The sequence below is a fragment of the Hippoglossus stenolepis genome, chromosome 9 (genome assembly GCF_022539355.2).
Source record: "Hippoglossus stenolepis isolate QCI-W04-F060 chromosome 9, HSTE1.2, whole genome shotgun sequence".
Lineage (NCBI taxonomy): Eukaryota > Metazoa > Chordata > Actinopteri > Pleuronectiformes > Pleuronectidae > Hippoglossus > Hippoglossus stenolepis.
In genome coordinates, this window is record NC_061491.1 from 14,490,131 (window position 1) to 14,514,049 (window position 23,919).

General features: G+C 43.7%; 1 protein-coding gene across 1 annotated transcript in view; it reads right to left on the reverse strand.

Annotated features, from left to right (window-relative positions):
- Positions 1 to 98: 98 nt before the first annotated feature.
- pip5k1bb (phosphatidylinositol-4-phosphate 5-kinase, type I, beta b) overlaps positions 99 to 23,919 on the reverse strand; it is a 38,787-nt gene continuing 14,966 nt past the window's right edge. The window contains exons 5-15 of the mRNA XM_035165529.2: positions 22,011 to 22,128; positions 18,107 to 18,259; positions 17,280 to 17,579; positions 8,872 to 9,074; positions 8,434 to 8,517; positions 7,281 to 7,329; positions 7,092 to 7,176; positions 5,915 to 6,073; positions 4,594 to 4,720; positions 2,055 to 2,178; positions 99 to 1,334 (exon numbers count right to left, since the gene is read on the reverse strand). Of these exons, the coding sequence (XP_035021420.1) occupies positions 1,332 to 1,334; positions 2,055 to 2,178; positions 4,594 to 4,720; positions 5,915 to 6,073; positions 7,092 to 7,176; positions 7,281 to 7,329; positions 8,434 to 8,517; positions 8,872 to 9,074; positions 17,280 to 17,579; positions 18,107 to 18,259; positions 22,011 to 22,128 (1,405 nt within the window). The 3' untranslated portion in view covers positions 99 to 1,331. The remainder of the gene's footprint in view (positions 1,335 to 2,054; positions 2,179 to 4,593; positions 4,721 to 5,914; positions 6,074 to 7,091; positions 7,177 to 7,280; positions 7,330 to 8,433; positions 8,518 to 8,871; positions 9,075 to 17,279; positions 17,580 to 18,106; positions 18,260 to 22,010; positions 22,129 to 23,919) is intronic.

The following is a 23,919-nucleotide window of genomic DNA, read 5'->3' on the forward strand; positions in this document are numbered from 1 at the left end:
AAACGGATGAATGATAAAACGGTGATATGCAAAGAGAACATAATGTTAAATGGGAACAAAGCAAAGTACTGCTTCGGAAGATAAACAGAAGTAGACACTGATTTTTAACAGTTTATTTATAGTCTTCTCTATATAAATATGCATTGTCTTTACATTCAGCGATGAAAGATTTCTTTCAGCAAACGGTAAAATAGTGAGATTTACATAAATTATGGTCTCAAGTGATGACGTGATTGTGGAATTCAACATGGAGAGTTGGATTTGATGTGGATGAAGAGGTATCAGACGGCTTCTATGTGTGGGATCTGTATGTCTCGTGACTCGATCAGTATCAAAGGAGGACGTCCTGAGTAAAAGCATCTTCAGTCCTGACAAAACTAGGAGCTCCGCATCAAAAATAATCCACAATGTTCCTTCATAGTCTCTGTACATGTGGTGTGGAGGACTGACAGAGGTGTGCATTGGTAGAGTAGAACGAGGGGGGAGAAAAAAGTGCATGTTCACACATCCAAATCTGTGCTTATGTCACCTAAGCAACGTCCTCAGAGAGAAGTATTTCTTACAGTAATCATAACCAATGTCAAAAGTGCCTTTTTATGAGAGCAAGTCTATTGTCCATCCGCTCTGTGCTTCATCCGACTGCCAGTAACTGTGTTTTCCTCACGTCAGAGCAGCACGTGTCCTTCGGCCCAGTCAGGAGAAGGTGGCCGCTTCATACACAGCTCAGTGTGTGTTCGGCCTCAGTAGCTTTTCTCGTCCATATTGTTGTCTGTGGCTACGAGCTGGCGTGTGTCCTCTGTGTGTGGCGCAGGGACGTCCCCCGTCATCAGGCTCAGAGGTGCCATCACTAGTGTAAACATTCCTCATCTGATCAGCAGCTGGTGCGGCTGCAGGTTTTAAAAGTGTCCATCATTTCTTTATGATCAGCAGAAGAAAAAAAAAACGATTTAAAGAAATGTATGATTTGTATCTAGTCTCCTTGTGTGTGTATGTACAGTCAAAGTCATGAAATGCCATGAAAACAGGATACGTATATAAAACTTAATGGCACTGCATTGACACGTGCTCTGAAAATGCAACTCTCAGTTCAGCGTGGTGGTCGTCGTCGTTAGGGTGACATGTCACGTGGTTCCTGCAGATGTCCGTCACTGTGACTCTGTGTCTTCTGTTACTCTGTCTCTCAGTCTTTTTTATGTTTTGGCAAAACAAGTGGCAACAGGGATGTAGCAGCACTGGAGGTGGCGTTAAAAGGCCAGCACGGCCTGACCAATGGAGTGCGGCGATTGTCTTATGATTGGCAGGAGGAAATGACGGCTGTGAGGCGGCTCTATTCACTGCAGGGAAAGAAAGAAAGAAAGAAATAGTATCAGCATGTTTTGTTAATGTGACATAAACGTGCAGGTAAAAAATGTGTCAAAAAAGAACATAAAACAAGTCAAGCTAATTAATGGAGCATATTGGACGCCAACAAGGCTGAATAGTTAAACTTATAGATAGAGCGACTTGCTGGAGATATAAGGTGGATGATGGTGCATCTTTTCACTGGTGGGAATCTACAGACTTTGTTGTGTGCTATTCATGAAAGTATAAGACCGATCACATGCCAAGATATTTCCTCCAAGAAACCTTGCTACGCCTTAACTGGACCGAATTCACCCGACCATTATGTTCAATCAGAAGATTATTGTTAAGAGAGTGGAGATCTGTTGATTTACCTCCAGCACATGCACAGTTCTCTCTAAAGCCCGACCGATTTATCGCTTTGCTGATATTCACCTCTCAGTCACATCGGTGAATATCGGCGTCGGACAGAATTTTGCCGATACGCACCAATTTATCCATTTCAAAGTATTATCTGTAACAGCAGTGAGGACTTCATTTTTTCATCAAATAAGTCAGTTCAAAGTTCATCCGGCAGAGAGAGCTGTTCAGAGAGCAAAGTGCTGTATTTAATCTTCTCTTTGATGCAAAACTTTGGGGATTCATACTTTGAAGTGTAATCTCCACGAACCACCCGAATGTGACGGTGACCTAAAATAACCGAGGAAACTCACCAAGTAGACGTCCAGAACAGATCCATCATCACGGTCCATGTCCACATCCATGGTGCTCTGCTCTGACGTGAGGCAGATGGCACTGTCCTCCAGGGTGAACGTGGAGCTGGACGCGACATCGTCTCTGAAACAGGAAGCGATATTTTAACATTAACCTTTGTCGTATAGACGGCGCTGAGAGCTTCTTGTCGAGGTGAAGGCCATTTAAAGTGGAGCAGCTGTGTAAGCACTGCTTGAAAACTGATGAACAACCTTTCCCCCAAGAAACAAATCACACGCTATGGCTGAGATTCCCGACATCAAAGAGGCGAAGAGATGAGCCGACCGTGAACAGGATGTGAAACCTGCCGTCTGGCGTCAGGCCCAGTGGAGGCCTCCGCTCACAGGCTCATTGTCTCATAGTCTCCGAAACGGTTCACATGAAACAAACAAAATGTCCTCGAGAGTCGGAGCCAGACCCTCGGTGGGAGATTATTTACCACAAATGGTTACAATAGCTTTAAAGATGGCAATGAAATATTTAAGGGAATAAGACAAATTAAATTTCAGCCATTTTGGTTTTAGCTTGAGGCAAGAAACACGTCACAAACTTATCATCCAATGTTTTGGGGAGAATGTAAGTAGATATATGTGTCCAAATCTTTACCAAGATTTAAACAGAAACTATAAAATGAGAAATAGGTTTTAAATGATGATGCTTAAGAGGCATCACCTGCTCCTGCAACTCCAAACATGCTTTTATCCCCGTGCAGCCATTGGTCATTAGTACAACAGTGTATTACATGAGTACTTTGTTAATTAGTACCTATTTTGAGTGTGTGCACTTAAAACTCCTTTAAATGTCTTTAGAATAAATGTATTACATCTGCCAAGTGGGTTTCGCTTTCATGTTTGTTGTTTCTTCCTTATTGAGCAGGATTGCGCTTTAACTATTGCACCAAACCTGGGGAAAGGATGTGGTGTTGGTCAGGGAGGAAACCGTGAAATGTTTCAATGACACGCTGCTACAGATGATAAACGTGAGAAAGAGTTTTACAGCGGTTGTCACGTCTTGACACATCCTGGATACTGTTTTATTTATGCCTGTATTTATGCCCTGGGTGCCTCCACCAGGGGGCAGTGCTGTTTGCCTTACATGTTCATCAGGTGACTCCCTGATAAATTCAGTGATGTGTTTTCACTCTTTTGTGACATGTGACTGACCCAAGTCCACTGAGAGAGAATAACAGAGACGTACACCTGTAGAAATAGATCTGATGTGAACACGTGTGAACAGCTGCTTTGTTTTAGAGCAATCCTGGTCTCAAACATCACAACAGGGATGTGTTACTACTGTAAAACATAGCAGGAAGGTTCCTGGTTCGAATCCTGGGTGAAGGGGTCAACCCACGACCCTCTAAGGATAAGCAGTATAGATAATAAACGGATGGATGTATTGATGCACATGTGAACCGTTGTTATAGAGCAATCCTATAGCCTCAAACATCACAACAAGAGGTGTTACTACTGTAACGCAGCAGCTTACTGACAGTGATTACTGTGTCAGTGGATCCACAGTGTCCCGTTGCACCACTAGTCCTCTTTTTGTCACCGTCTTTCTGCAGCATAATGGCACCGAGTGAGACCCGTGTCAAAGCCGCTGTTTAAATATTTATGCAAACAACCGACAGAACAATGTCAGGGCAGCAGCAGGTGACTGCCGGAGGGGACAAGACCGGACAAGTCGCACAATGGGGCCTCAGAGAGCGAGCAGAACCTGACACTGCCGGACAGGAGGAGAGGTGGAAGATGGGAAACACGGAGAGGGCAGAGGACAAAGTGTCCGGAGGCATCCGATCACAAACTGTCCTCTAACAATGTAGAGGAGTGGAAATGAATATAATTTTATAATATACAACTAAGTAGTAACTTGTAAAAGTCCTCTCAATACAATAGAGACGTAAAAAAGTACGTCTCAATACTAAATAAATAATAATATATAATTATTGACTATTTGTTTAGCAGAATGACAAAAAAATGGTTAAATGTCAATAAATCAAGCAAATAAATCGAGCTGTCAGAAATTGTGGTTAATAAAATAAAGTCAAACTAACCGAGGATTTTGTTCCTGTAAGTAAAAACCATTATTCCCTATTATGGAAAGATTTGTGTTGTACTTTCAGAGCATTTCTTCCTCCCTGTCATGTAAATCAACCCTCACACCCTCATTCCTCACTGATCTTTCCATATGTAGTGTAAAAGTGTGTGCATGTGAATGTGTGTGTATTGGGTGCATGTTGCCAAGCCAGCTGAGTCACCTGCTCCGTGACGCACATCACCGATAGGATCATGTGATGTAAGGTGACAATTACGTGGGCGTGTGTGGCCGCGTGCGTGTGTTGGGCAATGCATATTGACATGCCTTCCCTTCTTGTACTCAAGGACACATGAGCCGCACATCGTGGTTTTGAGATGACAAACTGCACAAACATGCCTCTAAATCAACTCTGGGCAGTGACCCAATGGAAGCAACAGGTAAGTGTGAGACAGGGAAACCTACCTGTCCTCTGTTTGGTGGTCCACGCTGACAAAGATGGACGAGGTGGAGATGGTTCCCATGGAGGAGCCCTCGTAGAACGACGGGTTGGCGGGGACCAGATCGGGCCGCAGGTACGAACCGAACACAGCTGAGGAGGAAACAGTCACGTGTGTGAGTGCATTTCACTCATCTTCAAACTCCATGAACAGATTTCTTTAGATGATGGGCCAAAAGCTCGTCCACATCCAAACCTAAAGTGCCCCATTAATGTGTCAATGTGATCAATATATCCATAGCTGCATGAATACAGCTGCAGAGCTGGATGCTCCTAGCAAAGAAGAGATTTTCTTTATTTTTCTGTTCTTTCCATCTTTGAATAGGCCCAATGGCTGAGGCAGGGCATAAGGTTTTGGTTGAAGGAGAGAGAGAGAGAGAGAAAAATGACCCATGACCCTGTGATTTGTCACACCCTGATCTCTTCCGGTTCGGTGTTCACGCTGTCCCTCATCATATCAAACACAAAGTTCAGACACATTCACCCTTTATCAGACGCCAGATCAGCACACCTCCGTGCACTTGGCTCAGATTGTGAGGACGACACACAAGCATTTATTTTGCATCTGAAGGGATGCCCCCGTGTTCGTTCCATTAAGGCCAAGCACTGTATCAGCCCGTGACAGCTGCTCCCCTGGCACAATGCTGAGAGGACAACGATTTTATTGCCGAATGGTCAAGTGGCTGTTAATGGGCCTGAAGTGTTTCTGAAAAGATTTAAAAGGCCACAAAATCTGCAACTGACCGAGGATGAAGTAGCAGATTAGGAGGCAGAGATGGTGAGGATAAGAGTAAAAATGGGAAGTGTGTGTTTATGATAAAAACATTTAGGTTTGAGTTTAGTCTTATTGGTTGAGTCCAAAAACTAAAAGCTAAAAGAGTGACGGCCGGGTGTCCCTCTGTTGCTCTTCAGTTTGACGATCCAAAAAGTTTAGGCAAGTTGAAGGAATGTGAGTCATTCAAGAAGGTGGCAAATTTAAAAACCCTTCAATATCTAATAGTTGAATCATTGTATCAACAGTAAAAACCTGCCTATATGGGTTTCAGCCTTTAAGGCCTTCATCTAGGTAAACACAAAATGGCCGTCCTTGGGCTGTTTCAAACCTGGTGGTCATGTGATCGGTATAGACAGGTGCATGCATGTTTTCACTGTTGATATAATCTAAATTATTCAGTAGTAGAACTTTGTCAAACACAAGATTCCTGTCTTTCAAGTCATCTCAAAGTGAACCACCAGTTGTCATGGCCACAGTGAGGGCCTTTGCTCGAAAGCTGTTGTTTTGTTTACCGTGTCCGTCCAGACTGGCGAGGCTGCGGGCTCCTCCCAGCCGGTCCCTCCTGTCCCCCTCTTTCCTCTCATCCGCCTGCGATGAAAGGATCTCCTGCGAGGACGACTTCAGAGCTGGGATGGAGGTGCGGGTCCTCTTTGAAGGGGAAAATCGAAGTGCTGCCGAGCACAAAAGGATACACATGAGTCAAGGGAAGAAAAGACAGGAGGGTGAGATGAAGATTCGGGGGGGGGGGCACCGAGGCAGAAAACGAAAGATGGGAAGATAATTGGAGGAGACAGAGGAAAGAGGCGAATTGAAGTGATGTTCACACACAATAAACCTCTGATGCTTCGCCTTTCAGAATTAGCTGAGGAGTTATTCAACTGTTAAAACGACACAGTGACGATTACACAAGTGTCCCCTGGGACGCCATCATTCTGCCTCCCGAGCAGCGCATGAAATGAAACCCTTTCCTGTCGTCTCCAGATGACGGAACATGACACGGTTAATAACACAAACCATTGCCTCAGTCGTGATGATTTCCACACAGAGCCCCTGCACGGTTACATAACTAATGTGAAGTTCCCTGAGAGCTTCCTGACCTCCAGGCACATCCACCAACCCTGAGAATAGATTTTTAGGGTTTTGTGGTCAAAGCGACATGGGATCGGTCACACGTGTACGATGGGCTCCACATGCCTGGAATATACTGGATTAGACGAGCGTTAAAGAAGAGGAGTCAATGTCCTTGTTACTGGTCTAAAAGAGTTTATTGAGTTTATCCTTTTTATCCAAGTCGGTGGTGTGTAATCGTGTCCTTCTGTGAGTGTCTTTGTTGTTGTTGTTTGTGTGTTTCTTTTTTTACAACCCCATGATTGTTTACACATCACATAACAAACATGATGTTCTTCATTTTAAAGGATAAAAGTCTGTTATTTAATCCTGAAATTGAATCAAAGTTGATCATGTGGCTCGAATGCTTGTCCAACCATGGAGGACAATAGCAGGGGAGGGCAGGGAGGACAATGTAAGGAAACAATCCTGTGGTTATTTCAGTTAATCAAGTTGCTACTGATGCAGTGACACATTGGTGGTGTTCACTCTCCCTATCGGGCCAGGATTTCCGACTTTCCCCTCCCCATTGTTTCTGTGTATGTGAGTTCCCGTATCCTCACGTGTGACCTGCACACTTACGCTGAGTCTTCCTGAAGACCCTCGTGCTCATGAACTTGAGGAAGCGGCTGGCGTAAAAGCCGGGCCGGTGCACCGAGACCGAGTCCTGCAAGGAAGCAGAAAAAAAAAGAATTAAGACTCAGTATGTTAGTGCATGTGCAGACAAAAGGCTCATTCATATAAAGCAGTGTCAGATTTGAGGGAACTTACACCGTCGTACACCAGCGCTTTCCACGAGTGCTCCAACTTCTTAATGAACCTGGGGAGGAGCAAGAAAAAGTCTGGTCACAAACGTTTTCAATTACACAACAACTTCCCTTCTACGCTTGATCAAGACTTCGCTTCTTCTCCCTTCCTTCTGTAATGATCAGTGTCTCACTACTGTGATACTGTCTGCCTGACAGGATGTAACCTCAAAGTTCATGCCCTTATTTGGCGATGCTCCTTGTGTTGACCATGACTTCTGAAATCGATTCCTCTATTCCTAGAAACAACAGCCGATGTATGTCTGTCTACCAGATTACATGTGACTACAAACAGTGTGTATGCCCTTATTCGGTAACGTTCCTTCCAATTGCCACAGCAGACAGACACAGCAGATAGACACAGATGAAGATTTCCTGTCTGGTTTTCATGATATGTTTCCTGAAACCCCTCCATGTATAACTACCTGCTTTTTTGACTTTGAGGGGAGTTCCACTTTGAGCACCCGTGCTTACTGTGTAACCTCTGCAGAACTTACTATTAAAAACTGGGTGAGTTTAGCTAACAGTGAAGGCAGTGAGTGAAGACAAATGGGGCCTGTCCCTCCTTCCTCCCTGACCTCATCTCACTTGCTCTATGTGAATTTGATGCCTTGAACTAAAAAGGTCAAAGATTTATGTCATGCTTTTAAATTTCTTCCTTCTCTTCCTCCTCCTCCTCCTGACTCACTGTTTGCTCTCAGGACAAAAAAATCAATGTGTAACTACAGAAGATTTCTGTGTCCATTTAAATCAAGTTGGGTAGTGAAAAAAATGGACTTAGTCCTTTAAGGAGTGAGGTAAAGTGGCTCGTAGCTCTTTCAATCAATGCAAGGTGATAATTCAACATGAAGAGGCCTTGTCGTAGGGCAGGCATCAGTGGAAGAGGTCACTCAGAGAGAATCACGACGTGCTGTCATGCAATCCCTCTTTAATGTCATCTTCATTAGTTATTAATGCAACGTTCTGCTTTTCAGAAATTGAGACGGCCATTTCTACCGATCACAGAAAGATGTTAATGAGTTCATGTCCTCAAAAGTCAACAGATTAATCCATTTTCCTTTCCAATCGGAAATTATAAGAAAGACCCAGTATTAGAGGTAAAATGAATCTGTAAGTACCTGTATGACTGTAGAATATCTATGATACCCAGGAAGATGAGCAGCTTTTCTTCTTTGTGTGTTTTAGCAGGGATGCCACCCATCCTGTAACACAGATGAAACACAGGAGCCGTCAGGGGACGGGCGGCACATCAACCTCTGTGCAAATAAAGTGTTTGTAAAAGAGGCCCTTAAGGTATTTTAATACTTGTGTATTGCTTTCAATAAGCAGAACAGCGACTGTGTTTGTATTTGTGTAGCTATGGTTATGTGAGAGCCCGCCTGTGTGTGTACTCTTTGAGTGTCCTGTGCGAGGTATGAGCACAGTTGTATAACTGTCTGTGAGAGAAAAGGTGGAGATCGAGAGACAGACAAAGGCAGTGTGTGTGCCCAAGTATGTGTTCATAATGTGTGTGTGTGTGTGTGTGTTTGTGTTTTCCCCCAGCTTAGCTCACTCACGTGTCGTCCGTGGTGAGCGCCTCCGCTGCCTTGCCGTCCCCCTGGATGGACTCCATGGCGGTGGAGTAGAGGACCCTCTGACCCACAGGTCTCCTACCGTCGCCCCCCGCCTGGCCCGACTCGCCGCCCTCTCTCTGACTCTGGTCCGGGACGTGCACACCCAGCAGCAGACTGTAGTCCATGATCTTAAAACTCTCCAGCACCTGGGACAAGTTACAAGAAAGGCAAATTTGATGCTTGATGTGTCCAACTATCTTCTAATCCTAGAAATCTCTGTCTACCTGCTTTCAGACATGCACTGAACTCCGGACAATCTCCTGACATTCTCTAGAGGGGCTGTATGTGAGATTGCAAAATGTCTGTGTGAGAGGCTCCGGACTTTCTCTGGAGCTTCTCCTGCCACCCCCCTAGTATAAAAGATCCTTGGGAGGATTCACCCCAAGCAAGTGGATGTGTTGATGATGGACACAACAGAATACAAATATCTCAGGAGGAGGGCAATGTGCTGTAAACAGCAGAGAATCTCCTGCTGCGTTGTTCATTTGTGAAAGGCAAACTCTGGAGAAAGTCCAGACCCAATTATTTCGAGGGTCAGGCCTGAAGACAGCTTCTGTCTGTATGTGACTCAAGAGTCGATAATCTTATTGGCTTTGCACTTGACATGTATATTGTTAAAGGGCCAAGAAAGCACAGTGTCGGATTTGGTGTGAATTGGACGCACGTTACATTGAATATTAATAAACTTGAAATAAACAGGTGACCAGCGCTTTGTAGCAGCAGCGTCTGGGAGTCATCACCATGCAGGACAAAAGTGCATTCACAAGTACGGGTTCAGGGTTCTGCGCACTGACTCAGGCTTCACTGAACTTTGCATAAACAGGCGAACAGCTCTTTGTAAAGTTTCAGGAAGAAGAAAAAAAGCTGTTTGGACTGTGGTGATGCTGGTTCCAGACACGTTTAGCACAGGCACTGGTTGATAATTAATGGAAATAACAGAATATTTCACATTTTCTGTGCATGAACACTAAAGAGATTCATTTTCTGGACTGGATGTTTTGCCTTGGTAAATAAAGCAGCACTTTCTTTTCCTCCCAAAACACTTTGATCACGCATCATATTTGAGGGACTCAAAGCACAGAGAGCTGGCAAAAGGAAAGCTCTGTCTAAACCAGTTTTGAGTTAAATAAACAAGGTGTTTCTTCACAGTGAGCCAAGTGTTACACATTGACCTGTCTGAGGAGCCTTTTGCCCACTTTCCCAGAGACTCTGAGACTTGACGGCTCCTGGTGCTCAACTTAAACTTGTGGCGAGACAAGGAGAGGCAGGCTGAGAAAGGGGGCCAGGGTCAGTGGCAGGTAGTCAGATGTTTTCTTATGACCTACACTGGAGGAAAAGGACTTGAAGCGAATCGCAAATACTTTTTCCATTAAATCCTTTTAGTTACTCTCAACCAGAAGACAAGAATCCACCACAATGGCAATCAGTAGAGCGTATACCTCAGCCAAAGCTCAACAGTTCCCTTAATGTGCCTAACACTGAAGAAAGTGAAAACAAGTTCTGGATTCGCCCCTCGATTCCAGATCCGCACCAAAGTTCTTTCTGTTTTGCAAACTTCTACCAAGTTTTGTGGAAATCTGTCAAGTTTTCTTTGTGTAATATTGCTTACAAACAAACAAACCGACCAACCAACAAATATACAGACAGGGTTGAAAACTCTCTTACAACTAAGACTGATGAAAATTTGTTATCATCTAACATTCTAATGAAGAGTCCATAAATAACACCCACACCCAGACATATAAAAACTTGTGACCCAGAAACCAGAGAAATCTGGCCTGGTTTTGCGAAAGAAATTGAGACCAGTAGTGTTTTGAATTTGACCCAAAGCTACGTCTTACATTTCTCTAAATAACCCATTTTATTCAGAGAAGACTTTCGTAGTTCGCATCTGCGATGCTGTTGCTGCTGCTGTACACAGTCACGGACACACACATTTATTCGTGCCCATGCAAACACTGGCTCGAACAGTGGGCCTTTTGTCTGAGCTTTGCCTCTTCCATATCAACAATTTGCATCCCATCACTCGAACTCCCCCAGCCTTTTCAAACAGCAGCCATTTTGAATAAAGCCACACACACACACACACACACACACACACACACACACACACACACACACACACACACACACACACACGCACACACACGCACACACAAACACAGACACAGACACACACACACACCAGGCTGCCTACAGAAGGCCATCACTGTGCGTCCTGTGCCCCAGTGTTCCCAGGCAAACAATCAAACCGTCACAACAGAAAGAAAACATCTGCATTTTCAATGGTTGTTAGAGCCACAGACTTTCTTTGTGTTCTGAAAATTGCTGTTTATGTATGTTTGCATCAGTGTGACACTGCTGAGCTTTGGTGGCACGACAGCCGAGTGCTGGGGTGTCTCCACTGGGCAACCTGCCCTCTGCTCTCATTTCAAAAGCAGCTCAGTTATCTTGCAGTGAATGGAGGAGGCTGATCCTAACTCTGGTGTAGGAAGTGAGCTTTGTAACAGTCTGATCTTCAACACACCGAATTTTCTTCCTCATGAAATACCCATACCCCCCATACACTCTCACTCTGTACCAGTTTAGCCATAGTTTTGGTTGGTGTTGCCATCCTGGATATATACACTGGCTCAAAGTCCATTTACTATCACAGGAATATTATCACATTGCAACTTTGTATTAAGATGTGTCAAGGCTGCAATTATTGTTCAGATAACTTGTCCATTGACAAAAAGTGTCAAATGTCTTCTCAAATGTAAACACGTCCTCCTCTCTGAAAATAAACTGAATATTATTGACTTTTAACAATTGATGGGTAAGAACAACACATCTGAACACTTCACCATGGGCCCTGGGAGGTTATGATGGGGTAATATCCAACACCAAATTATGACATTATCGTACATTTTTAATTGTACAGAGGGCAACAATTATTGCATCTGGTAACACTGTGTTCACATTTAATGGAATAAATCTTATTACATCACTCTTGTAAATATTCAATAGTTGCAGTGTAATTAATGAGTTTGTGGTGGAAACAGCGTGGCCGGTAGCCGAGGATCATGCTGAAGCATTGCTGACTTTCAACTGCAAGGTCACGGCCTCTGTTTTCTGCGGCTGAGAGTGAGAGAGGCTATTGTTGTCACACGATCACTTGGCTGAGAGGAGGGGGATGCATACAGTAAAGGGCTGTTTATGATTGGCTACACTAGCTGCTACGCAACCCATGATTGTCTTCCTACCAAGCATGCCTGCATTGTCTGAATCTGTCTGTTTGTTCCTGAAACTGAAGTATCTTAATGTCATTTGTTCTGGGTTTTCCCCGACATGACGAGGTCTCTGCTGTCAAACACGTGCTGCGAACAAACCCGTCTTTACGGCTTCACCATCTTCATTGTGTTTGTCTCACACACAGCTGTGATACCACAGGGTCCTGATGCTCTTCTCTGCTGCACCAGACCAGTAACAAACACACACTCACTACAATAAACCCTCCCAGTCTCACACTCACTGTACAGTAGAGTTCAACATGAATTATTAATGCCTTGTGTTTTGTGTTGTTTTGGCATTCGGGGAGTATCAGTGGGGCTGCATGGAGAGAGGAGACTTAAAAGTAACAGAGTGTATCCTGCGTAGTGTCCCACATGGCACAAATGTCTCGTTGCACTGACTCCTCTTCCTCTCGACACTCCGATTTCAGCTTCAACTCAACTCTGACCTCCAACATTCCAACAACAGAGAAATCATATCATATCCACTTGCTGCAAAATAGCTCAAATTTATTTTTCAGCGGCCTCGCCACAGTTTTCTTTCGCAGGACAACAATCCCCTTCCACTTCCTCGCTCCCCCCACACCCTTTACACCCAGTTGCTCGGCTTGTACTGACCCCGCCTCTGTGTTTTGGTCGGCCGTCCTCTCCTGGGGTGACGGGGGTTAGCTGCTTACTCATGGAAATGGACAGAGATTCTGCTTAGAGGGCGCTTTGCTTCCCGCTCAGGAGGCAAACGCAGGAAGCCACGACAATAACAAACTGCGCAGCACATAGTGTCTGACAGCTGCTGCCTAATAGTCTCACTTACAGATACACACACCACACAATACATTTACAGTAAGTGGCAAACACTGCGGGTAGACAGTACAGTACGTGGTTTTAAATGTGTGTGTGTGCTGACAGGTTCAACTTTAAAGGGGACATAGCATGCCCATTTTACCAGAAGTTGATATGGTTCCTTGGGGTCTTAATGAAATGTCTGTAACATACTTTGGTCAAAATACCACAAGGATCATTTAAAACAGCACCCTTTTTACCCTGTCTAAAACAGCCCTCCACAGAGTGACCTGTTTTGAGTGCCTGTTCCTTTAAATGCTAATGAGCCAGCTCCCCCCTCCCCCTCTCCCCCCATGATTTTAAACGATATAAATTACATATTTTATATGATATAAATTATCAAATATGCATCCCATACTTTGTATTCTCCTTCTGTTGTCCTGGAGTTTTAATTTTCCCAATCACATAATTAAATGTCCCCTCTGCCCATCCACTACAAGCACACAAGCAGACAGACAGAGAGAGAAAGAGAGGTGTGGGGGCTATGAATATCATTTACCCCCAACCCCGACATTCAACGGGTACAACAACAAGCGGAGAAAGCCCCGCAGCGGCGCTCTGGCCCGGTGTAAACCCGGCGTACAGTGGGGGCTCTGTGTGTTTTGCTGTGCTGTGCAGTAGCGCTGAACACTGCGGAAGTCTTCCACACTGCTGGCTGTGTGGCGTTGACACAAATTCCAGCTCACGCATGGGAGAGGCGACGTCGCGCCCGAGCAACTGCTGCACCCAGCCTCGATCCAGACAAATGCCACATGTGAGTGAATGCGGGCTGACCACCGCGGAGAAATGCTCGTCCCGTGTGAACAGCCAGGCGGCTTGGGAACGGCGTGGCGCTGCTTGCAGCGGTCCGGTGTAACCCGGCGTAACGAGTGTGGGGGACGGGGGACGGGGGGTGAGGTGGGGGTGGGCCAAGGCCATGTAGGGAGACTTCCAGTGCCTTGTTACGACACAAAACCCAGGAAGCGCAATCGAGTCACTCAAGCATGACGTTTCTGACTTAGAGGAACCATAACAAAACGCGCAAGTGTTTTTTTCCCAGAGTTTTTGGGTTGGTAGACATGCCAGATACCCACATTAACGTGTAGAAGCACTAACAAAGTGGAATTTGCATGCTATGTCCCCTTTAAGGAAAAACTGACTTGGTAATAGTGGGGGATTTCACACTGGCTTCAATGTGCTTAAGAAAACATTAAAAAGAAAACAGAGAATGGAAAGTCAGCATATTGGTTAATGATGATGAGAAAGGCTGTCACCTGAGGGGATGACTTGAAGTTAATCTGAATCTGCAACAAGATCCAAGTTTGTCCAAACTTTTCTGAAAGAGCAGCACTAAACCACAAATGAGTCTAGTAGATCCATCCATCCATCCATTATCTAATGAGCCTGACATTGGGCGAGAGGCGGGGTACACCCTGGACCGGTCGCCAGCTTATCACAGGGCAAACATACAGAGACAAACAACCATTCACACTCATATTCACACCTTCAGTTAATTTAGGGTCTCCTGAAGAAAACCTACATAGAAGACTACCGTGCCGCCTAACCAGTTAAATGGTCTGTATTTAAATAGTGCTTTTCTAGTCCTTTCTTGATGACCACTCAAAGCACTTCACAGCAGTGGCGGCTGGTTAATACCAGGCGCTGGGCACTGGAGATAAAAAAGCCTGTATAAAAATGTTAAACATTGTTTAATTATATAATATTAGTTTACTCGTACCTCCGGGCAGACCGTAAGGGCCTGTGAGCATTTGATATAAGTTGTTTTCAAATTCTATTTGGTTAATTTTTGTCTAAATACATAATACTTCCGGGAGTAATTGGTTGTTCTAGATTTTCCACAGGAGGCAGCTCTCTGTGCCCCGGACACGCCCACTTTTAGTTATAGCCGATAGGTATTGATTAACATTTTTCTAATCCGATGTCACTAAGTTACGTCCCCTGCGAGCTGACGGTAAACATACGGCGACTTGGAAATGGAACTGTGGTAAATCAGGTGATTTCTTTTCAAAAACACCCCAGAAGAGAAGAGAAGAGAAGAGAAGAGAAGAGAAGAGAAGAGAAGAGAAGAGAAGAAAGTCCCGTTAACTAAATATACCCATAGCATCACACTGTTCATTACCACTAACTCTGCTCCATATGCCATCAATCACTGCTGGACAATAACACCACGAAGGTTCTTCAACTCCCACACACTACAAACTGAGACATTTCAGCTGAGGCCTTGTGTAATGGAAGTCATTAAATTGCTAAATGGGGCCGCGTGGGGCTGCCAAGTCTGGCAGGTTGGCCTCATCTAATACATCAATCCACAGTTACACACACAGGAGTGAATCCAGGGTGACGGAGTAGTGTGTACGTGCTCCATGTGTGTGCATGTGCAGCTACTATGCACTATGTCAAGCAGAACAAATGGGATTACAACACAGAGGGCTTTGAGCTCTAAACCCCATCATTAGCCTGCCAGTAGGACAAAACTCTTTAAATCACTGTATGGAAGTTTGTCATCACACATTAAGATATCCCAAGAGGCCGTTCACCTTGTCCTTAGAACACCGTGGGAATGTCACTGCACATTAGATAAACTATATAATCCTGACTACACAAGCAAAAAGATTTACTGTAGTTTTACAATGACGGCAAACTGAGCACTGTGGCAGCAACTTTAACCCTTTCACTGTTCTTCTATGTAGAAATGGACCCAATGGGAGTCATTGCACTTTGGTGACCAACTGTTTATCTAAAAGAGATAAAGGCAAGCAACAAGACGTCTGATGCTTACACTTTTAAGTGGGAACTGTTGTGTTTCTCTCTAAACTTAAGGTCTTGACCTTATTATGTTATGATTTGGATCTTAAATTGGACTAAACAGAATATCTTTTAGTACAATCAAATTTGAATCCTGCAATGGACTTTTGTGTGAAGCACTTTGTAACCTCGTTTAGATAAAGTTATACAAATAAAGTTATTATTATTATTATTATTATTATTATTATTATTTTAAAAAAGGGTCAGGCTTCATCGCAACTGAACAGCTAACGGGTGCCTACACATTACCCCATCGTTCCTCCTACTAACGTAGCTAGCATTAATGTTAGCCAAGCTACTTTCCTGACATTACTTTGTTAATAAAGACTGAAAAAATGTAACATCTTTCATCCTACTCTTGTTAATTGTGTAATATGATTATGATGACGTTTTAATCACATTAAATGTTTTCTTGTGACCTTGAAGAAGGTTTTGGTGCTTTAAAAAATATGGATAGTGTACAAGGAAAATGGATTTTACAGTGTGCCTTATCTTTGGTGTTTGCTATACAGTATATAATATATAAACTAAACACCACTTGTTTAAAAGTCTAAGAGCTCAACTCTCAGTCGATGTTGTTATTGTTGTTGTTGTTGTTGTTATTTCGAGGAAAAACAGAACCAATCATGAATTCTACAGTTTGGTTCTAATACTTTTCTTTTTTGAAGCCTGGAGACTTTTCTTTTCATAGAATTGTGATCCACAAGCACATCAGCAAAACATTAAAATCTATTGCACATGGTCATTTATTTAACAAACATGTCCTCTATAACTAAAGTAGATGGACAAAATATTAGAGAAAACAATTTTTGAGTTTAGGCCTAATGGTTGATAAGCAGAGAATATCATGTCTCTGATTAAACTCTAAATATACTTCTCCAGTGGACAGTCTCCCAGTCTCTGCGTTAAAATAGAGAGGAATGCGCACCTTTGGACTGCAGGACTATCTTTGGTTCAAGCTCCGAGTTTCTCACGCTACCAGGATCTTTTCTTAATCATATTCAGTGTTTGGCGAGCTGTCATGTACTGAAACATAGCAGGGCAGAGAATGGAGAACAGTGCCCGGGGCAAACTGAGAGCTTAGAGTGAACACACAGTGGAAACATGCTGGCACTGGCAGACACATGGAAAACTGTCTTATCAAAATATTTTGTCCCATTAAGATGCACTTACACTGTTATGAACTAGTACAAGGAGTGGTGGTTGAATTACACTGTTGCATGTGTTGTTGTTAAAGCTTTCATAATCGGTTACGAGAAGGAGACGTCAATGACATCCCACCAACAGCTATGTCCCTTCACTCCTGTGAAGTTACAGGTTAAAAATTGTTTAGAGCACATGACTTGATGTCATGGGTGCCTTGGCTGCAGGTTACTCTTCAGCCCAACAAAGAGAAAAGAATGCTCCACACACGCACTGCTGCAAACCACCTACCCGACAGTCTCTCTGCAGCGTCTTCATTAGGTTGTTGTACGTCTCAGCGTCAAAGTACAGCCCTTCCTCGTGCAAGTCCTGAAAGTCCAGGTCTTTGTGAGTGGGACAGGCCTTCTCCCTCTCTTTCCTGGACGCTCGCCGCTTGTACGTGGATCCCTTCAGGTCGTATTTGTAGTGCATCTTGACGGAGCGTGGCAGCACGTTGTTCATCACCACCAGTCGGATGTTGATGCCTCCCGACTGGATACAGTACAGGCCGTAAAACTTAGGCAGTAGTGTGCGTGGATTCTGGTTCAAGTTCTGTGAATTTGAAGAGAATAGTGTCAGTGCGCACAAAGAACTTTATCCATTATCTATACCGCTTACCATTGTTAGAGATACGGGGGTCAATTTAATAATAATAATTATAATATAACTTTATTTGAATAGCACTTTTCAATATAAGTAACAAAGTGCTGTACAACAAACAATATCAAATTCACAAACAAATAAAGATGCAGATAATAAAGTCATGGATACAGATAATAAAAGCCTTAGACATCATACGATAAAAGCTTTTACAACTCCAATCTGCTTGCCTTTGTACTGTGGGAGGAACGTTGATGCTGTGACGCACCACAGCGACATCCAAATTGTGAATAACTGTATTATATTGCATAGGCCTATTACCTCTCAAACAGAATAGCTTTTTAGGTATTCATTTGTTTGCAGCATCCTCTTGACTGAACCCCTCTTCAGTGAGAGCTGATGAGAACGTTCACTGCATCTCATTAGTGCCACTAATGCATCCGTTTTAGGCAGCTCAAGATCAAGATCAAGTGTCTCACCATGTAGTATCCAGGTAGTAGTCTCTGCAGAAACTTGGCCTCTTTGTGCTGGACGGTCTTAATGATGAACTCGTCATCGCTGGTTAGGTAGAAGAGCGAGCCGCTGGCCCCGGGGTTGGCCAGCTCGATGAGAGGTTCATTTACCAGGGAGTACTGAGGAAGGACAAAAACATGCTGTTTATGAGACTCACAAAAACAGCTCTAAACACACAAGACAGAAGAAAATGAACACAGGATTTTAAGTTTATATGGAACATATGGTTCATTGTTTAAAACCATGGTGCTGTAGTAAACATGCACTGGTCAATCTTTAGTTGAATGCGTGTTTTTGTTTTTCTAGCCTCATACACAATGTGAACTATTTTACTCAAAAAACATTGATGCTCCGGTAATGGCGTCAATTATTCTGTATAGGTCCAGTCTGGACAACCAGCTTGGAGATGAGGGGTCAGCTCAGGGACATTGGGGAAAACTGTATACAGAAACATATTTATCAACTTTGCTTATAGGCTACACATTCTTGAATTGATTTGTGTGCTTAATTAAATGAGCACAAACCCCTTACTAATTACTAAACACTAAATTCATAACAGTATCGGTGGGAGAACCATTGGGGTCAACAAATGCAGACACCTAGTTTTTGACCTAGTTGATTACTGCAGCCCTGGTTGAGACTTTCACAACCTGGCTGCAGGGATTTGTTTCAGTTCAGCCAGAGCAGCAATAATGAGGTCAGGCACTGATGTTTGGTAATAAGGCCTGGCTCACGTTTCCCGTTACAGTTCCTCATGGGGTGTTAAACAGTTTGTGCAGGCCCTTCAAGCTCTACCACAGCAAAATGAGAAAACCCTTTCTATGGACCACATTTTGCTTGTAATGATGAAATGATAAACCAATTGAAATACATAGTTATCCACATATTTTTGGCCATATAGCAGATTACTATTGCATAAATGGAAGCATCTAACTTTTGGTGTATTGTTAGAGAATCACATCCCCATTAATTGAAGAAATGCCTGTTCTGCTCCATAATGAATGAGAGTAATATAAGCGATTGCTGCTTTTGCTGTATATCAAACAGCCCCGGAACAAACTGAGAGTCTTCAGTGCCACGCGGCAACCAACGTGCGAGGGGAGAGCCTGTGAGAGCAGCGAACTGCAGAGCACTTCTAGATGCTAATCAGCACGTTATGAAAGCAACATGTTCAGAGAAGAGCAGCAACACTGGAGGCATCCGCTCTGCCTCTCCAGAGACTCGTCCACTGATGACCGTCTGCAGTCACATTAGCGTACCAGCACAAACACATCCGTAGTTTATTACATTTGCATTCAGGAGGCTGTGTGTGTTCTCGCTTTTAATTAGGCTGCGCTCTGTGGCCTGTCTGAATGAATGCATCACCACCTAAAGGACATCAGTCATGAGCAGTGCCTTATACGCCGTCCTCCCCCTTCTGCTTTCAGGTTACATTTAGTCTGGGTTTCTCCGCCAGAGCCTTTTGTCTTGCACTAATGCAGAAACAAATTTGGCATTCAAAAAATGCAGCTGCTGGGGTTGTGGGACGGTTTGGAGGCAGATGGAAAATAGGAAAACTGGCCTCATACTATTATAAGGATACCAAACAAGATTACGTAGAATCTAATTCCTGTTGCGAGCAAGACGTGTAAGGCCAGGGATGAATATGGCAGCAAGGTAAACTGAGCAGCAAATCAAATTAACATAAAGGACAGCATGTAGACCACCAATGTCAATAAAGGCTTTTGAATCACATTTGCAAATATGCAAACAAGCTTAAAATGTCAGTCAGACAAACACATTACTCCCTCATCCGTCCTGTATCCGATTCTCTGTGTGTGTGTTTGTCTTTGACTCTGCTGGGAAATCACAGAATCGTCTGCTGGTTTCCGTCACCAGTGGGAGCTGGTTCGAGCCGTCGTAAGGAGAACATGCTCCATCAGCTCAGTTATTACATCCAATGTCGCCACCGCCTCTGTGCTGTGCGTTTATTTCACCCCCCCATCCCGTCGTTCCCCCGCACAGATGGCGCGTGGCATTACCCACCCACTGCTCAATAAAAAGCATTGGATTGTGTCACAACTAAGTAAGTATGCACCAAGGTGGAGGATTTAGTGTCCAGTCGGTGGGAAGTAATTCAAGACTAAGACAACAGGCCGCTGCACCCCATCCATCATTTTTCTATATCTGTTTTTGACCTATGCTTGTTCATAAACAGAAATAAAGTGTGGTTCAACACTATACTTCAACTGAAGATGTTTTATATGATGTTAAGGAGACATATCACGCTCATACTCAGGTTCATGATTCAGGTTTAATTCGGGTTATCACTAGTTCACGTGCTCTAATGTAAAAAAAAAGCATCATTGTCCTACGCATACTCTCCATTGCTGCAGCTTCGCTTGGTTTTAGCTCCTGTCTCTTTAAGGACCCCCTCCTGATAATCCCCAATCTGCTCTGATTGGCCAGTTTGCCCATTCTGTTGTGATTGGTCAACTGCTTTCAACATAGGCAGGAAATGTTGTCGGCCGCTCTTACTTCACCTGACTTTGTTAGGGGGCGTGCCAGACTAGCTGCTTTGCAAAATTGTATAACACACTATAGAAAATGGAAGAACTGAAAAAAATGATGTCTCTATCAAATGTGTTGCAATGATAGATATAATACCTTAAAGCAATAGTTTCACATTTTGGAAAATATACTTATCCTACTCTCGAATCTTTGCCTTAAACATGAAGCTGTAGCCAAAGGGCAGTTCGTTATGATAGGTTTAGCTAAGTTTATCACAAATAACACAAGGGAACAGGGTGTCTGAAGGCGGCAAAATCCAGCTACCATCACAAATTACTTTATATTTGGTTTGTATGATGTATACAAAAATGGTGCCATGCAGGTTTGAGGGGGTTATGTAAGGGACTATTTTCTTGGCTGGAAGAGTGACATCCTGGGCACACTTCCAGACTCTGGATGTCCCTGCTAACAAGTGTATTTCCCAAAACCATACCTGAAAGTATTTTAATGCAGTCGCTAAAATTCAACTGCTCTCTACTTTCTACTATTATGTGTGTGTTCTTGAATTAATTATACGAATGCAAATGAGTTGGTTAGAAGCACAAAGACTAAGAAAATAAAGCTACCATCTATGTCTCAGGCCAAGTTTTAAGGCCTTCACAAACAAACTTTTTCCTCTGGGGGGGCCTCTCATCCACAGGCAAACAGAGTTTTAAATCACTAAATCTTAGCCACGCTCACTGTTGCTTTGTGTAATGAGCATACACCAGAAACAACCATTGGCTGCTTGTGACGGCCAAAGACCTCTGGTCCGGTATACTGTGTGTGTGCCCGGTCTTGCAGGTCCTTGATTGGCTGGAGCTGCATTGCCATTAAGTAACCTGGAAGCACCTGGCCAGTGTTCCCAGTTACTTAAAGCCCGCCTACCCCTACACCATTGAGCGAGTGCCGCTGCCCGAGCCCTGCAAGCTGTACCCAGCCTTTGTGCTGCACTTCTTTTGTTTAATTTTTTTTGTTCAGGCTACCAACATGCACCACGCCATGATCACTTCAACCAAGTACCCACACTCGCTCCTGATTCTATCACATCCCATGTTGATTATTGACATTTTCCTCAATAAACAGGACATATATGGCTTTGGTTAGCACTGCTATGCCTAATTACTAGTTTGCAGCTAAATTTAGCATCACTGCTCCACATTATCTGCATTCACAGGCATCTTCCTCACATGATTTTCCAGAGTTTTTCTCTGGTATTTGAAGTATAGTTGATGAAGACTATATCACCACCTACTGGCCCGGCATGCTTGTTTGAGCTTTTTTGTAGCACTTTTTTTTTTTAAACGGAGGACAAAAATATTTGCAGTAGTGTACCCTTACCAGGTAGTCGTCTGGTTTGATGCCAAACAGGTCTCTGAAGTAGCGGAAGGCCAGCGGGGCGTAGGTCTTAAAGCGGAAGTCAGGATAGTGATGTGCTGGGGTCAAGTTGCTTCCCTCGCTGGTATGTGCAATATAACCAAGCCCCACCAGGAGACACAAAAACATAGACATTATTAAAGTCTTTCAACTAGACATTTGACATTACATTCGTAAAATGTGTCAGTGTCATTCTCCAAGCAATGATCCCATAGAAGCAAGAGGCAACATTACAGGGAATGGGAACCTTAACACTTAATATTTGTGCTACTGACTCCTGGTAAGAGTATCAGTGAGCCCCTGTAATGTGCTCCACCCTGACCCAGTGAAGTCATGAATGGGAACCCCAGCTTCTCCTGCATTGTAGTGACAAACTGGCCTGTATAGAGTTCTTCGCCTGGAGACTGAAGCAGGCTTTGATTACTGGGTCTTAACAACACCAACCAACACATGAGCCTTTACTCCACGGGGGTGAAAGGGAATTGCAAAAAGGAACGTTAAAAAAATAAATAAATAAAAAAAACAGAAAAACAGACAACGACCTACATATTTTTGGACCGTAGGAGAATCTCACTTTGACAGAGACTGACCCTGTTGTGCAACCAGCCTGTGTCGCACGGGGAACACCACAGCTTTGGAGTAAGCGTGTCTGATAAGGTCAGAGTGACTCAGGCGTTGAGTTTTGTCATCAATTAAACTCTTATTGGAATCTCACTGACCCTAAATCTGAAACAAATCTTGATCAATTAAGGTTTTTGTATTCCAGGGCACCTATAAATCTGGTTTATATTCCGGGAACTTGGATGGTCTTCTGGGTAAAGAGGCCGCTGTGTTGTTGTTTTGTGTTGGTGCTATTCTCAACAGCCAGGCCCTGATGTGTAACACTACACCTGTGATTACTCTACAATGAAATCTGATTGCTCCGTTTAAAGTGTGAGGGCCACAACGATTGTGTGTCATCTATGACTGACAGTCAATGATGTTAAGGTACGCCTCGCACGGAAACCATTTAACAACACACTGCACTTGGAAATGTTCATTCAGTGTAATCAGGGAGCCGTCTGTGTGCAGCCGCCTGAGGGAAGATGTGTGCCGGTTGTCAGAGATACATGCACAGAGAAACTAAAAACCGTCTCTAAGCCACACAAAACCAGACTGATGGGACAAACAACAGCAGAGACGCCTCCCGAGAGGAGCAGCACCAAGAGGAGGAAGAGGGGGAGAAGAGTGGTGAAACACAAGGAGGCAATAAAAGCATCTGAGAGCCACCTCTATCACTCAGCCGCTCTCTGAGGGTTCTCTGTCAGAAGAGACACAGAGCGGTTTGTGTTTGTTTACCGTTACAGAACAAAATGCTCAGAGAAAGTGAAGAATAAAGAAGGAACGGTTATGTCACACACAGACGTCGAGAAAACATACATTTTCTCTCCCTCTGTTTATGTGTAATTTGTTGCGTCTTGTGCAATTTGTAGCCTTGACTGTTTTTATTTCATTTCATTTCACCTTTATGTGAGAGCTCTTGACATCGAGGGCAGATTGACGATGACGTAACAAACTTAAGCTGAAGAACTGTCCACTGTTTGCTCTTCAGTGTCTCAACAGGCTACAGGAGGTTTTTAATTCTCATCAGCCAACATCAAACCCTGGAGTCATGTTTGGCTGTTGCCAAGGAGCAGGGCGGTAAAAGGTCAATGTGCGTGCCAGCGCTCACTTTGTATAAACCGTAGTTAGTTTACATATCCTGCTGCCGCCTCTCAAAGGTAAACTTTGTATTTCCTGGTAGGAGTCTAATTCTCTTCAGATGATGTGTGTATTTGAAGTGAACACCTTTAGCTTGATTGTCACTCTTTCTTTTTTTAGATAAATCTTTTAT